Source organism: Austrofundulus limnaeus, unplaced genomic scaffold (assembly GCF_001266775.1).
Source record: "Austrofundulus limnaeus strain Quisiro unplaced genomic scaffold, Austrofundulus_limnaeus-1.0 Scaffold258, whole genome shotgun sequence".
Lineage (NCBI taxonomy): Eukaryota > Metazoa > Chordata > Actinopteri > Cyprinodontiformes > Rivulidae > Austrofundulus > Austrofundulus limnaeus.
Window position 1 is genome coordinate 66,331 of NW_013952660.1, and position 14,434 is coordinate 80,764.

The window sequence follows — 14,434 nt, forward strand, 5'->3', positions numbered from 1 at the left end:
GTTAAATATTTAATTTATAAACTATGACATTTATAAATGTATGAATCATATGATGAAAGGTGATTTGAAAAATAAATCTGTTCTTTTTTTCTTATAAAAGGCTAAATAAGACAAAAATATTGGTGGTAATTTTTGACTGTGTAACCTTACAAACTTATCTGTGGCACATAACCAATCATCAGAGACAAATTGAGCAGATCCAAAAGGGGGATATTATTAGAGGAAAAACCTCTTTGAACAGCCTGATTGGGGTAGGATCTAGCAGACGGTAATGGTTTGGATGAAGCTATTATTTTTGATGGTTCAGAGCTCAGCAGGACAAAAACTGTCCAAACATGGATCAGGTTCAAGTGACACTTCTAAATCTACCTCATCTGACAGGAAATCAGAGGCCATCTTGTTTCAGGTTGACTCCAAAAAATAACCAGCTGTAGATGCTCTTCCCAATCATTATCACATTCATGATGACCCAAACAGAAGACGTGTTAATGACAGAAAGCTTTTATAATGGGGTTTTTGATACCCAAAACGAACCAGATTCTAAGGTTAATGTTTATACCAGTTAAGGTAAAACATTTGTTACAAAAACAGATTTGTGGTTTTCTCTTTCTAATAATCTCGTTGTGTCTCTGTGTACTTGCTTGTGTTTGCTTGTTTCATGTTGTTCTGTGCACGTTCTCTTTGCTTCTGTGTGTACATATGCTTTCTTACAGGAGATGAACTCAACATCCGATCAGAATGAGTTGGACCACAGGTACTGTGTGCTGAAACTACAGAGATGTGTTGTAAACACTGGCTGGGGCAACACTACACCAAACATTTAGTTCCAACATACACTCTGCCCCAGCCTCTAGAGACTGATTTTAGATTCGTTATCTGGATTGCTTTGTTTTTACATTGCAAAGATATACAAAATATGTAACACATAACTAATTAAAGTGTGTCCAGTGCAGAATATAAAACTGATTGAGTGATTATTCAGTGAGACATTTTAGATTTGACTCTGTAGGACTCAAAGCTTGCTCCACTTCTCACTGTTTTCTCATGAATGTTACAGAGTTGGTTTTACAAAAACATTTAAAACCTGCTGTACATGATTTTGCTTTTGGAAAAGTAATTTAAAGCAAGTGAATTAAGGACAATACATTTTGTATATTTTGTCTAGATCTTTAGTCTAAGCCTAAAAGAATTATGAAGACTCCATTATATTAACGAATGGCTGCTATGTTGCATGCAAAGTTGTAAACACTGATCCTGTGTTACCAGGGTATGCTCAGAGTATGTGTTGGGGATGATTTTCAGCTACTACCACGCCAAATCTTCACTGAATAAAGAAAATGATTACTGTATTCATTCAAGTATAATACATAAAATGCAATCCATAAAATCATCCATAAAGTTGGGGGGGTAGTATATACTCAGATAAATAATTTTATTTATGTATTTTAACTGAAATATCAGCAAAATGCCTGAGTCCGGAAATGAGACCGCGTCATAAAAAGCAGCTGAAGCTAGCTTACCTCTGACACTCCTCCGTTCTTCAGAGCAAAATAATAACAGATCCAGGCAGGCGACATGATGTGGAAAAAGGGGGGAAGCAGTCCTGCACCTTAGTAATGATAACAAACTAATGACATTAGTGTGTAACCGGGCCGCTCCTCGAACAACAACAAACACGTGTTCGTCTGTAATGGCTGCCGTCTACCGGTGTTCTGAAAAAGTTTGTATCCCTGAAAAAATGTTTCCCCACCAGAGGGGGCGCTCACGAGTAGGAAGTAATCTGCTTTTCCCCCACAGGATGGCCCAAATCTCATGTGAAGTCTCTGACTTTTGTGTTGGCGCCTCCTGGTGGACGATGTGTAAAATGCCAGAATTCATATGATGCTGCTACAGCTGATATACAGTATATTTGTTGTCAACATACATTTTAGTACTTATGTTGTTAAAGTAAAATGAACAGTCCAATGATCATTTTACTGATATGTATAAAGACTSCAAAGGCTGAAAAATCTTGAAGCCTGTATGAAATTGGAGGTAGTTTGAGGATTCAATTTTTTATGCTTTTTAAGCTAAAAAAAAAAAGGGGGGGGGTTGTATTACATGAGATCGTATTATACACGGATAAATACGGTAAGTTAAAGCCGTTTGTGTATGTGCTAACCTGTTAACCAGCGGACCTAACCCTAACCCAAATTAAATTAAATACTGCTCCCGAAACCTTTAGTAAATTTACAAGCCTAGTTTCTATGTAAAGCTATCAATCTGGAATTTTAACTTCAGCAGTCATAATTTTTGTAACTGTAACTAGTATTTAGTTACTGAAGTTAAAATACATTATAACCATCATTTTTTCTCATTTCCAAAGCTGCATTTCGAATAAAATGTACCATGATTGGCTACACAGCTGTGATGTCAGAATGAAGCTTAGAGCTGATTGGCCAGTTCTAGTCAATCAAATCACATGTACCATATACAGGTGGGACATGAGGGGCTGTCCCACATTTTGCACTCTGGTGAGTTTATAGATGAACCCAGTTGGTCAAATAAGGTGTCAATCGAAATAAGACAACCAGATTGTTTGAACAAATTCAAAGTCCCTGGTAGCGTGGGTCAGGCTATGCAGAGGCAGGAAGTAACCACTGTAGGCTAGGGTCTAAGATTGGGTAAAAATTAATTATTAAAGTTACGCTTTACAATCCTCGAGGGCACCAAGTCCCTTTTCATTTTGAAAAAAAAAGGTAAAAACTGACAAATCAATGATTTGTTGTTTATCAGTTTCAATGTAACGTTACCCTAAAAAATTGTTTTTTTTTTCTTTAGACACAACTTTATGTTGAATTATGTTTGATACACACTCATGTAACATTTATTTACAGATTAATATGATAACAAGTTATTGCAGTTATGTAATGATGACAAGGAAGTTTCGCATTTAAATAAAATTAAATTGTGGCAGAACATTACCAAAATAATAACCGGCAAAAATAACAACTCTAATGTAACCTGATCCAGTTAAAACTCTAAAGATGCAGAAATAGAGATGAGCATAAAATTACTTAGAGCATGAAACACATGCACAAAACACATATAATATATTTTGAGGCAAAAGGGGGTTAATTGAAGGAGGGAGGTTTTAACTATGTTGTGTCGATAAACTTTAGATTGAGGTTTGGGAGAAGAGTGAGAAGATAGGATCAATTATTATTATTTAAACGTTAATGTTTGGAACATAGTTGTTATCTGACCTGTGAAACTTACACATAAACTCCTGATTCTCAAAGGAGCAGCTCTGTCACAGGAGTGTGCATTTTTATAAACACTATAACCAAATAATATTAAAGAAGAATATTTATATGTCCCACATTATAACACAGACGTGTGTCTTCGTTTGACTTTAAATTTTTTCCCCTAAAATCACAGAGTTCTCTGAGTCAGCTTCAGGTGTTTGTTTATCATAAATATCTGCTAAATTTATTTCTAATAGCTGTTTTAGCAACAAGGTGTTGTAATTGTTTTGTGCTGTTTCACCTGCATCCAGTTATATCTTTCTGAGAATTTAATTTAAAAAGATAATTTACTAACAACAAATCAAAAACCAGGAATACCTCTGCTCTAAATGTGTCCTATAATATTAGTATTTTATTAGGTTTCATAAAAGAAACGACAGCAGGTTCTCTCTGGGCACTCCGGCTTCCTCCCACAGACCAAAAGCATGACTGTTAGGTTAACTGGTAACTCTAAAGTGTCCCTAGGTGTGAGTGAGAGAGTGAATGGTTGTTTGTCTTGTTTGTCTCTATGTGTGTCTCTGTGATGGACTTGAGACCTGTCCAGGGTGTACTCCGCCCCTTACACTGTGACCGCTGGATAGGGGCACCAGTGACCCCTATGACACTGAAAGGAAGAAAAAGATGGATGGATGGATGGATGGATGGATGGATGGAGGGACGACACCATTTGAGCACAGAGTGCACTATTATTTCATTTCCACAATAATCCAATAAAAAGTTTGAAAAACTGGCTATTAACATGAATTAACTGTAAGAATTATAATGCAACAGAGTTACACCTATTTTCATTTCATACCATTCGTTATTGGATTGAACTATTTTAATTGTTACACCGTTTTTTATCAGATTTGAAATTGTATATTGTCAGAGTGGACATTAAATTACCTCTTAAGGAGAAACAAACCAGACAGAGACGTAAGCATTCAGTTTTAAGACGGCTTTCTCTTTGCAAAGAGTGAGAAGTTTCTGAGGACGCTTAAAGACAGGTCTCACCAGAAAGTTCTGACCTCCGCTGGGAAAATCTGTAGAATTTATTACAAGCAGAGCACAGAGAGAAACATCTTGACCAATCACAGGGTCACTTCTTATCAGTCTCCGCTGCTGCAGAGATGAAAATTATGGCAGCAAGAAAGACATTTAATACAGTTGATTAAACAATAGGATCAAATATAAAGAATGACAAAGTTTAAAAATATCTATCACATATGAATAAGTTACATGTAATATTGCTGATGCTTCACATTAATGAACACATGAACATAATATCATGAACACATAACACTATGTGTGATCTTATTAAGGTTTACGTTAGATTTATGTCATTAGGCCACCCTAGCTTTTAGTTCTTGTTCCTTGAAGAGCAGCGCCCTCTGAAGGTCAAACTTCACCAGAAATCTGCTTGTTTCCTCTGTTCTTTTTGTACAACACATTGCATCAGAGTATTTAAATTCCTTATTGTGATTGATCTTTCACTCTCACACAACAGACCTTTATTCAATCCTCATTAATTCAGTTTTTAACTACAGTATATACACTCCATAATGAATAAATTGGAATTGAATGGTTGTAATCTAAGAGACAAAAGTCCCACCTGAACAAAAACATGGTCTTTGGAATGATATAACAACTTAACACGGTTGGTTGAAAAGTTTCCAGGTGAATGGCTGTTGTGTAGTTTTATTACTGTCATGGAGGCATCAAAGTTTGTTCAAAATAGTGAGATATTTTATTCTTCAACTAACACACTCCAAAATTCATATTATAGGTTTTCTGTCAGCACAGGATTGGTTGTGTGTGAGACACCAGTAGGATTAAAAATCAAACCACAACCAGGCCAGCTGTTGCAAGCGTTTACATGAACAATGCCAGCAGTGCAGACCTGGCCCACACCTGTGCGTGTACTCAGTGCAACGACTCCAAATAGTATGAGGTACCACTAAATGAGACATCACAAGGAGCGAGGAACTCTCCGCACAAATCAGTAACAAAGTTGTGAAAAAGAACAGCTCAGGGATGGTTCATAAAAAAAACATATCCTAAAATTTGAACACCCCACTCTTGCATCTCCTTGAAATTTATTCAAAAACAGCCAAACTTGCATATTCCAGAACTTAAATCTACACATCTAAGCCGATTCAGTTTTTGCGTATTCTTTGGATCACATGTTTGTTTCTGTCAGTTACATCTAATTTTAAATAAAATAAAACTTTTATTTATGCAATCAGACATCAAGAAGAAAAAAATAAGTAGGTCCTCTGGATGGGTTCTTCTTTAGTGAAACGTTTCGTCTCTCCTCCAARAGACTTCTTCAGTCTGAGTTTCAGGTGAACTCAGCCTTATAAGCTCCGCCTCCACCTGGACAAACAGGTTAGTCATATGCAAAAGAGGGCCATCGCCTAACAATAGGCTTGATTAGCGCCATTGTTCATAGAGGGTCATGTGCCCCATCACCTGACCCATGTCATGTTATGTGTATGTAGTGAATGCAAGCGGGGTTCAACATCCCCTTGTTTTTGTCCCTCATTCCCTCTTTGTGTTGGTATCATTGGAGCCCTGATTCCCACGTTTTGCTCACAGGGGGCGGAGTCATACTTGCAATGACAGCGTTGTAGGCAGAAGACCACCATCCAGAGGACCTACTTATTTTTTCTTTTTGATTTTTTTCTACCTGGATTACTGAGATGCATCAGAACATGCAATCAGACTATTGGTCAAACTGAAAATTAACTACATAAATCATACTTAATGGTTTCTGTTTGTGAAATGGGATCATTTTTATTCTTTTACTTGTACATTTCTATCCAGTGAGAACTTTGAAGTTACAATGACACCATTGGTGATCTAAGGAAATACCTTTGTACAGCACTTAGAGAAGACATTAGTTGTATTGTGACCTTAGAGGATCCTGTTTGTAGGTTTTTACATGGTTGAACAGATTTAAATTACACTAATCAAACTAAAGTCATGACTGGTTTCAGGACTGCTTTAAGATAACTGGAAACTGAGCGATATGTCGAGTAAAAACTGTTTCACCACCACTGTTCCCAGCATCACTCTGCGCCTGAAGATCTCCTGCCCCCCCTCACCTGCCCACTCACAGACAAGCCTGGCCTCCGCAGAGCCACCACACCAGCCTGTGCCCCAGGTTAGAATCCAGCTGGAGTCAGACTGCGAGGAGCCGTTCTACATCCAGCAGCAGCAGCACCTGTATGTTCCCACTGACCCACCACCGGCTCCTGACACTCACAGGGCCCGTCACAGAAGGCTACACAGTCGTCTCAGTGGCTCCAGTGCAGAAACCATTCTGTAAATTGAATTTGCAGCAGAAAGCATAAAAGTCTCTACGCTTTTTTCATAAACCAGCAAATGCCTTCATGTTCCAGGTTCTCGATGTAACATTAGAAATAATCAAAGCCCAAATGAATGTCTGAACCTTTGTTTAAGTTGTGGTAGTCCTCAGTGATGCTCATGTGTTCATCCTTGTTTTTAATGACATTACGGCTGTGATGAAGATGAAGTACAACATGTTTATGTGCACTGTAGATGAAATACATTTAAAATCAATTTTAAATCAACCTCGATCTTTGTGTTTTTTACTGTCCCGGTGCTGTTTACACCACACCTCTACAAGTCAGAAAAAATGAATTTGTTTGTACCGATGAGCTTATTTCCCATCCATCCGTCTTCTTCAGCTTATCCATAGTCGAGTCGTGGAGGCAACAGGTCCAGAAGATAAACCCAGACATACCTCTCCTCAGCGTCCATTTCCAGCTCGTCCTTTGGGACCCCGAGGTGTTCCTAGGCCAGAGAGGATACATAATCCCTTCAGCAAGTCCTGGGTCTTCCTCTGGTCCTCCTCCCAGTGGGACATGCCTGGAACACCTGACCAGGGAAGCGTCCAGGATGCATCTTAACCAGTTACCCAAACCACCTCAAGTGACTCCTTTCGATGTAGAGGAGCCCCCTCCGTATGCTGGAGCTCCTCATCCTATCTCTAAGGGAGAGCCCAGACACCCTACGAAGGAAGCTCATTTTGGTAACTTTTATCCAGGATCTCGTTCTTTTGGTCATGATCCACGCCTCATGACCATAGGTGAGGGTTGGAACGTAGACAGACCAGTAAATCAAGAGCTTTTCCTTTTGACTCAGCTCCTTCTTTACCACGTTCAACCGAAGCAGCGCCCTCATTGAGGACGAGACCCCAGTCGGTCCATCTCCTGCTGCATCCTACCATCACTTGTGAACAAGACACCCAGATACTTAAACTCCTCCACTTGAGCCAGAAACTCTCCCCGACCCGGAGACTTGAACTTATTTTTCGTGGGAAATTGATGCTGTACATTTATAAACATGATATCACTATTAGCACAGAAAAAACTTTAGACAAGTGTCAAAATTCAACATGCATCATCAACAGGTTTGAGTCAACCACAGATGTAGCTACAGTGAACAAGCCTTATTTTGAGTGATTTTGGGGGGGGGGGGATTATCTTTTTTTATTTATAAGACAAATCTCAGTTTTCCCACTTGCCGTTTTACAGAAAGCAACTACCCAGATCATGTTCAGAAATATAAAATACTTATCAGAAATATAAAATACTCTTTTCTCAGCTGATCAGTGATGGTGTAAACGCTAACGATACTGAGGCTGCTGAATATAAATGAGTCAGCAGCTGAGGAAACTTCAGCAGCCCCTCAGCACCACTGATCCACAACCTCAAGAATCGTTTAGTGTCACTCAAACACAACATCAAGATGTAATGCAGAACGAAATTTGCAGTTTTGAACATATGTCCGGAGAAACATATACAATGACAGATACGGGGGAACGAATGTCCAGGGTCCTGCACAACGATGTGCACTGCCTTGCAGTGTTGAATACACACACAAATAGGAAGGATGAGTTAAAAAAAGAACTTTGATCTTGTGTTTAACAAACGTAAGCGCACGAGCATTGTTCGAAGAAAAAAAACTACTCTGCAGATCGAAGCAGGGGGAGCTAAGCAGGGAGGAGATGCAAGGGGAGGTGGGGGGGGGGGACAAATATGGATGGAGGAAGGGATTGTGGAGGAACCAGTGACATCAAGGGCAAGTGCCTGTGCTCCATGTCCCCAAACTAAACCACATATCTAATAAAAGTGTAGCAGTTTAATTTTAGCTAATGAAGCTCAGTCTGTTAGTGAGCTGAGGGGTAGGAAGGCAGGACTTTGGACTGATGGGACAGACCCACATCTTGAGTTCTCAGTTTCTGCTTCCAAAAATATAGCATGGCATCCTTCACAAAAATGTACATTTTTGCTTTAATTTTTGACAACAGGGGGAAGCAGAGATGCTTCATCCCACCCTAATCATATTTATGACATGCATATCATCAGATGTTTTTATGGACACTTGTTACACTTGAAAATCCCAGTGATGTGTGTCTCATGTAATATTTATGATTATTTTGTTGTCACACTCATTAAGATTTTCTCTGGATAATGGTACTACCAACCAAAAACAGTAACTGAAGCCATTAATTCTGGCTCTAAACATATTTTGGTTCGTTAAACTCATGTACGAGTAGCGCTGCATTTCCTCAGACATCACCCAGCATCTGGTTAGAAGCTTCTCAGGAGAAAATTAAACCCAGCGGGAAAGCCTCTGGAAATTGAAATTGTGGCAGGAAGCGTTGTACTTCTATTAGAATCTGTGCTGCTAACAGAAGGAATCATTAGGACATTAAGGGGATGGAACGCTGCAGGACAGTTTTTGCCTCCCAGTCATGATGATGTAGATGACAACAATCGGTGCAGAGAAAAGACATTTGTCAAGCAGAATGGGAGCCTGAACTACAAGCAGTGCTGCAAAGTCAAAGAAACTTTTTATAAATTGTCCTTTCAGACTATTCGGTGAAGATGTTACAATTTTGCTCAAATGATTACAGCAATGATTCCCACCAGGAGGGATGAGAGCCAGCAAGACAAGCACTCAATTTGAATATTTTAGGCCCTGATATAGTTTTACTTCTGTAGAAAATTCAAGCTGGTTTTCAGTCAATTAATTTTGGTGAGAAAGCAATAATATGGTTGGTCTTTTAGTGCATGTTTTTTTTTTTTGTGGAACTTCTCTTCTTCATTGGGAAATCTCATCTTTTCAGGAATGTGGATGATTTCAGAAAGAACCGCAGAGATCATTATCTTAGTAACAGCGACATCAGGAGTTTATGGACCAAACGGTTATAAAGACTTACCAAAGTTTCCGTAAAATGTTAGTTCCATATGGAGCAGTTATAAGGACCTACAGTGAGGATAAGTATTTGAACACCCAGCGACTTTGAAAGTTCTCCCACTTAGAAATCATGGAGGGGTCTAAAATTTTTATCTTAGGTGCATGTCCACTGTGAGAGACATAATCTAAAAAAGCAACCAGAAATCACAATGTATGTTTTTTAAATAATGTTTGTGTGTTACTGTTGCAAATAAATATATGTAAAAATCAGTATTAATATGTGGTACAGTAGCCTTTGTTTGCAATTAAAGAGGTCTTTGTGCTGCACATGTTAAAAAAAACATTTGTTCACTGATTGACAGTTAAAAGAAGCTTCTACTTCAGTACACTGAAAAAATAGTTTGTAAAATTTATTTGAAAAAGTCCTCGTAACTATTTACACTGACGTTTGTTAAGTAAATTTAAATGCTACAAATTCAAGTAATATTAACTCATCATCATCTAGTAAAAGTTACTAAGAATATAGTTAAAGATTTGTGAATAAATCAGGTCAATTTTACAAATTTTCAACTATATTCTTAGTAACTTTTACTAGATAATGATGAGTAAATAATACATGAATTTGTAGCATTTAGTTTACTTAAACATTAGTGCAAATTGTTACGAGGATTTTTTTCAAGTAAATCTTACAATTTCATTATATCAGTGCACATGAGTCGAGCACAATTTTGTAGTATGACACCTCACAGCTACAGAGAGAGGTGTGGCTTTTGTTGTAGTTCAAGACTTCACCACCAGGTGGTAGTTTTGAAGAACCTTTATTAGATTCTTCTTCATGAACAACACAGACAAAGTGAAACTCACAGGTCTTATTAATGACTAGACCTACCACTCTCACTTATGGTTACTTCTGCTGAATGGTTTAACACAAGTTAACAAATGATGAACACACAAATTAGAGTAACACAACAGACTGATCGCTGAAAGAACAATGTTAACCAAAATTACCCTAAAATGATTCAACAACAAACATGAATCCTACCCACAATCCTCCACTGCAGTCACATGACAAACAGCCAAACACAGCAAAATGCTACAATATGCATTCCCTGTTCCCTGACAACTAAATATCACCTACATTATGTCATCAAACTATTGCACACCAACAAATGTATTCAAGCAAAAGAAACCAGACAACTTATGTTTTATTTCCACCATGTTTTGTCCTCTCCTTGAAAAGTGAAGCAAGGGAATGAGGAGCAGCAGCCTTTGTGTGTGCATGCACCCTCAGTTTTAGCCCAGAAGAGTAGAAGTTACTTAATATATTCATGTTTATGTGTTGTCCAGAAAAAAACACTTAAATATTACTGGTAAAATAATATTAGCATTTACTTTTTTGTACAGTAATATTGATATTTAATATAATGCATATTATTTATTTAGTAAATTCTAGTAGTTTAGAGATTTTGATATTTTTTGTAAGATTTAAAAGAATAATTAAATGAGAGTTACTACACCCAAAAGTTTGTTTTTTCAGGGTAGCATTGAGGCAGTTTTAATGCTCACTCAATGTTTACGTTTGGACTAATTGCATTCCCTCATGTTACCCAAGAGTCCCAATTAGGGAGAGAAAACACTTACACCAGGGCTCAGAGACAAAATGTCAGGGCTGCTGCTCTGCCTACGTTCAAACCCTCACTGTGGTCATGAGGTTTAAATCAAGACACAAAGAGCCAGCTCTCGGATCAAGTGCTGAAATGATCTTCCTGTAGGGTGGTCGAGCTCAGCTTTAGAGATGGGGTAAGGGGGCAGCTCAGATTAGAGCTGCTGCTCCTCCACATCAAAAGGAGCCAGTTATGCAGGTTTGGCTCAGGATGCCTCCCTTCAGAGGTTTTTTTATGTACATCCCACTGGGAAGAGACCACAGGGCAGACCCTGAACTCTCTGGAGGGATTAAATACAGTATCTTCTCTGGTCTGGGAATGCCTCATGGTCCCCAAGGAGGAACTGGAGAGTGTTGCTGGGAGGGAGGTCTGGTTTATCTCCTGAACCTGTTACCTCTGTGACTGATTACAGATAAACAGCAGAAGATGGAAATGTTGAACTCTGAGGTTCATTTAGAAGCTCATTTGAGAAAAAAACATTCCTCCTTTGTGCAGCACAGGAAATACAGTATATCCTATTTTTAATTACTTACTTTTTACTTGAGTAAAATGTAAATGGAGTAACTGCACTTTTATTTGAGTACATTATTTTAATTGCTTTTTCTAAAGAATATATTAAATGTTGTAGCGGATTGTTTTCCTCCTTGTTTTTATAAAGTAAAAATACTGATGTGGTCTAAAGTCCAAACCTTAGTGTTAAATCATGTTAACATTAAAACAACATGAAACTACTTAGCAAGGTAAAATTTATGTTTTGAGTACATATACAGTCTAAATAATCCTTAGTTTTCAGCTGCTATGAATCAATAAAAAATAAAAATAAACTAAACATTAGAGATGCTAACTGGTGAATGAAAAACAAATCAAATTATTTTTTATTTTGTGTAGTGTTCTTGTTCATAGCATAACTTTTCAAATATCTATCATAGATCTATTTAAATAATTTTATTACAAAACTTATTTTCAATTCAAAATGAAAAAAGTAGCTTTGCTAATTAAACCTTAAAAAAGAAAACTGTGAAATTGTTTTGCTCCATTAAAATATGACCACTAAAACACACCAGAGTTTACAAATAACTTTTATATTTTTTATTCAAGTTTTACATGTTATTTAGTTAACATTTGTCATTTTATAATGAAAATGTACATTTATCAATCTGCATAAAACATCACATGTACAGTACATCAAAATAAATACATCATCTGGTGAGTTGATCGAGTTTGCACTTAAATATCGATCAGATAACGACAGCTTTGCACTTCACATTTAGAACAATGCATGTTTTTCATTTTGCTCTTAACCCTCAGCTGCTCCTTATCAGGTCTTATCAGTCTAACAACAGCACCGCTCTGGCCCAGAAAAGGTTTATTTAAAGTAGACTTTCCATCGAACTAAAGCTAAAGCCTGGAAGAAACTGGCTGAAAGAACAAGCAGGTAGAAGAGATGCTGTGCCAGACTGTCTGGGTATAAAACAAAGAGAGGCATCACTCTCTTCCTGGTAGAGTTTCATTAGAAATTAAAGACAAACATACACCACAGTTCCATGTTAGACTGTAATGGACTGGATTTTTTAAAATGGGTTTCTGTGGTGTAGTGTTGCAGGATGTGAATATTTTATGTAATGCAGACGACAGAACAGTTTCAGGTTGTAGAATCCATGTCTATCTATCTATCTATCTATCTATCTATCTATCTATCTATCTATCTATCTATCTATCTATCTATCTATCTATCTATCTATCTATCTATCTATCTGTCTATCTACTGCAGGTAAGATAATATCTGCACATGAATACCCCTCGGAAACCCAGTTGAGAAAAATCCAATCTAACCCTTTTCGTCTTCCCTTTGTGGTGAATTAATTTATGTGCCTCCTTTCTTGTGCAGTTGAATCAAAAATTAATTCCTTCAGGGTAGCTTAATTCTAGATCTTTGTTTCGTGCAACAGGCCCCTGGACTCAAACCAGCAGCCTCAGGATTATGAGACTGCAGACGTGACCACTGAGCCACTGCAGCCACATCAAACACATCCGTGTATAAAAGAAAAACATTCTTTATTTGTGTACATTTGTCCCCTCATAAGAAATGTTTTTTAATAGATTTTATCTTGGTTTTTAGACAAACTAAAGCAGAACAGTGGGAAGTTTTTAACTAGAGCTGATCAATAAACCAACTGCTGTTTTATCAACTTCTGCTACAGAAAACATGTTAACATGAGAGCATATTGGACATTTCATTGGAACTTTATAAGAGCTGCATGCAATGTCTCAGTTCAGGCTTCCTTGCAGATGTGAGCTGTTGCAGGCACCACCGACTTGGAATTAAATGCCAATGTTAAGGTCAAATTTATTTATAAAGCACATTAAAAACAACAAAAGCTGACCAAAATGCTTTACAGTGTAGTCCAAGACTTGCATCATTAAAACTTAATAAAAATAAAATACAGAAACACTTAAAAAAATAAAGATTTGACATAATCCATACTTGGTAAAGATTATTATCCCATTTTCAAACACAGGATCTGAAACCTTCTAGCTTAGTGGTGGTCACAGTAAATTGGTTAGCAAGCAAACACTACACAGGGCTTTGCAGCGGCCCCTGATTACAAAATGTACATTATGCAACACTGTCAGATTTCAGTAGGATACCCCAGGTGTGGAAATGCTGGGATGATGTGTAAATCTTTAATAAAGACAGAATGAAAATATTTGAGAATCTCATTGACCCCTATTTTATTCACAGTAAAAGAAAGTGAACAATACACATGTTTAAACTAAGATATTGTACCAATTTTAGGAAAGAAAGTAATTTTAAATTTGATGGCAGCAATGCATTTCAAGTAAGCTGATACTCGGGCAACAAAATACTTAAAAAAAGTGAATAAAACAACAGCTGGAGGAGCATTTTGGAGCTAATTAGATTAACGGTCAACAGGTGGGTCAGAGGACGGGGTAGTAACTAAACATAAAAGAGAGGCTGAATCTGTCAGAAGATGGGGAGAGGTTCACCAGGTTCACCAGTCAGTGACAAACTGTGTCTAAAAATACTCAAACCATTTTGGATTATTAAGCTGGGAATGCAGGGGCCCTCAGGTCTGGTTCTGTTCTGGACATCACTACATGGATTCAGGAACACTTCCACAGATCATTGGGCCTCATGCAAGAATCGTTCGTATTCTTGTCCTAAATTTCTCTTACTTTTGTTCGTACAAAGGGTTTGTACGAACATGTCACTTCAGATTCAACAAACTCTTCTATCTTCAGGAAAAGTGC

General features: G+C 37.6%; 1 protein-coding gene across 3 annotated transcripts in view; it reads left to right on the plus strand.

Annotated features, from left to right (window-relative positions):
• The window catches only part of slc4a5b (solute carrier family 4 member 5b), a 71,418-nt gene extending 64,556 nt beyond the window's left edge, over window positions 1-6,862 (plus strand). The window contains exons 26-27 of one of the 3 annotated variants that reach the window (XM_014020566.1): window positions 714-754; window positions 6,336-6,862. In XM_014020566.1, coding sequence (XP_013876020.1) covers window positions 714-754; window positions 6,336-6,597 — 303 coding nt within the window. In that variant the 3' untranslated portion in view covers window positions 6,598-6,862. The remainder of the gene's footprint in view (window positions 1-713; window positions 755-6,335) is intronic. The other 2 variants (XM_014020567.1, XM_014020569.1) reach the window with 2 other exon arrangements.
• The last annotated feature ends 7,572 nt before the right edge of the window (window positions 6,863-14,434 follow it).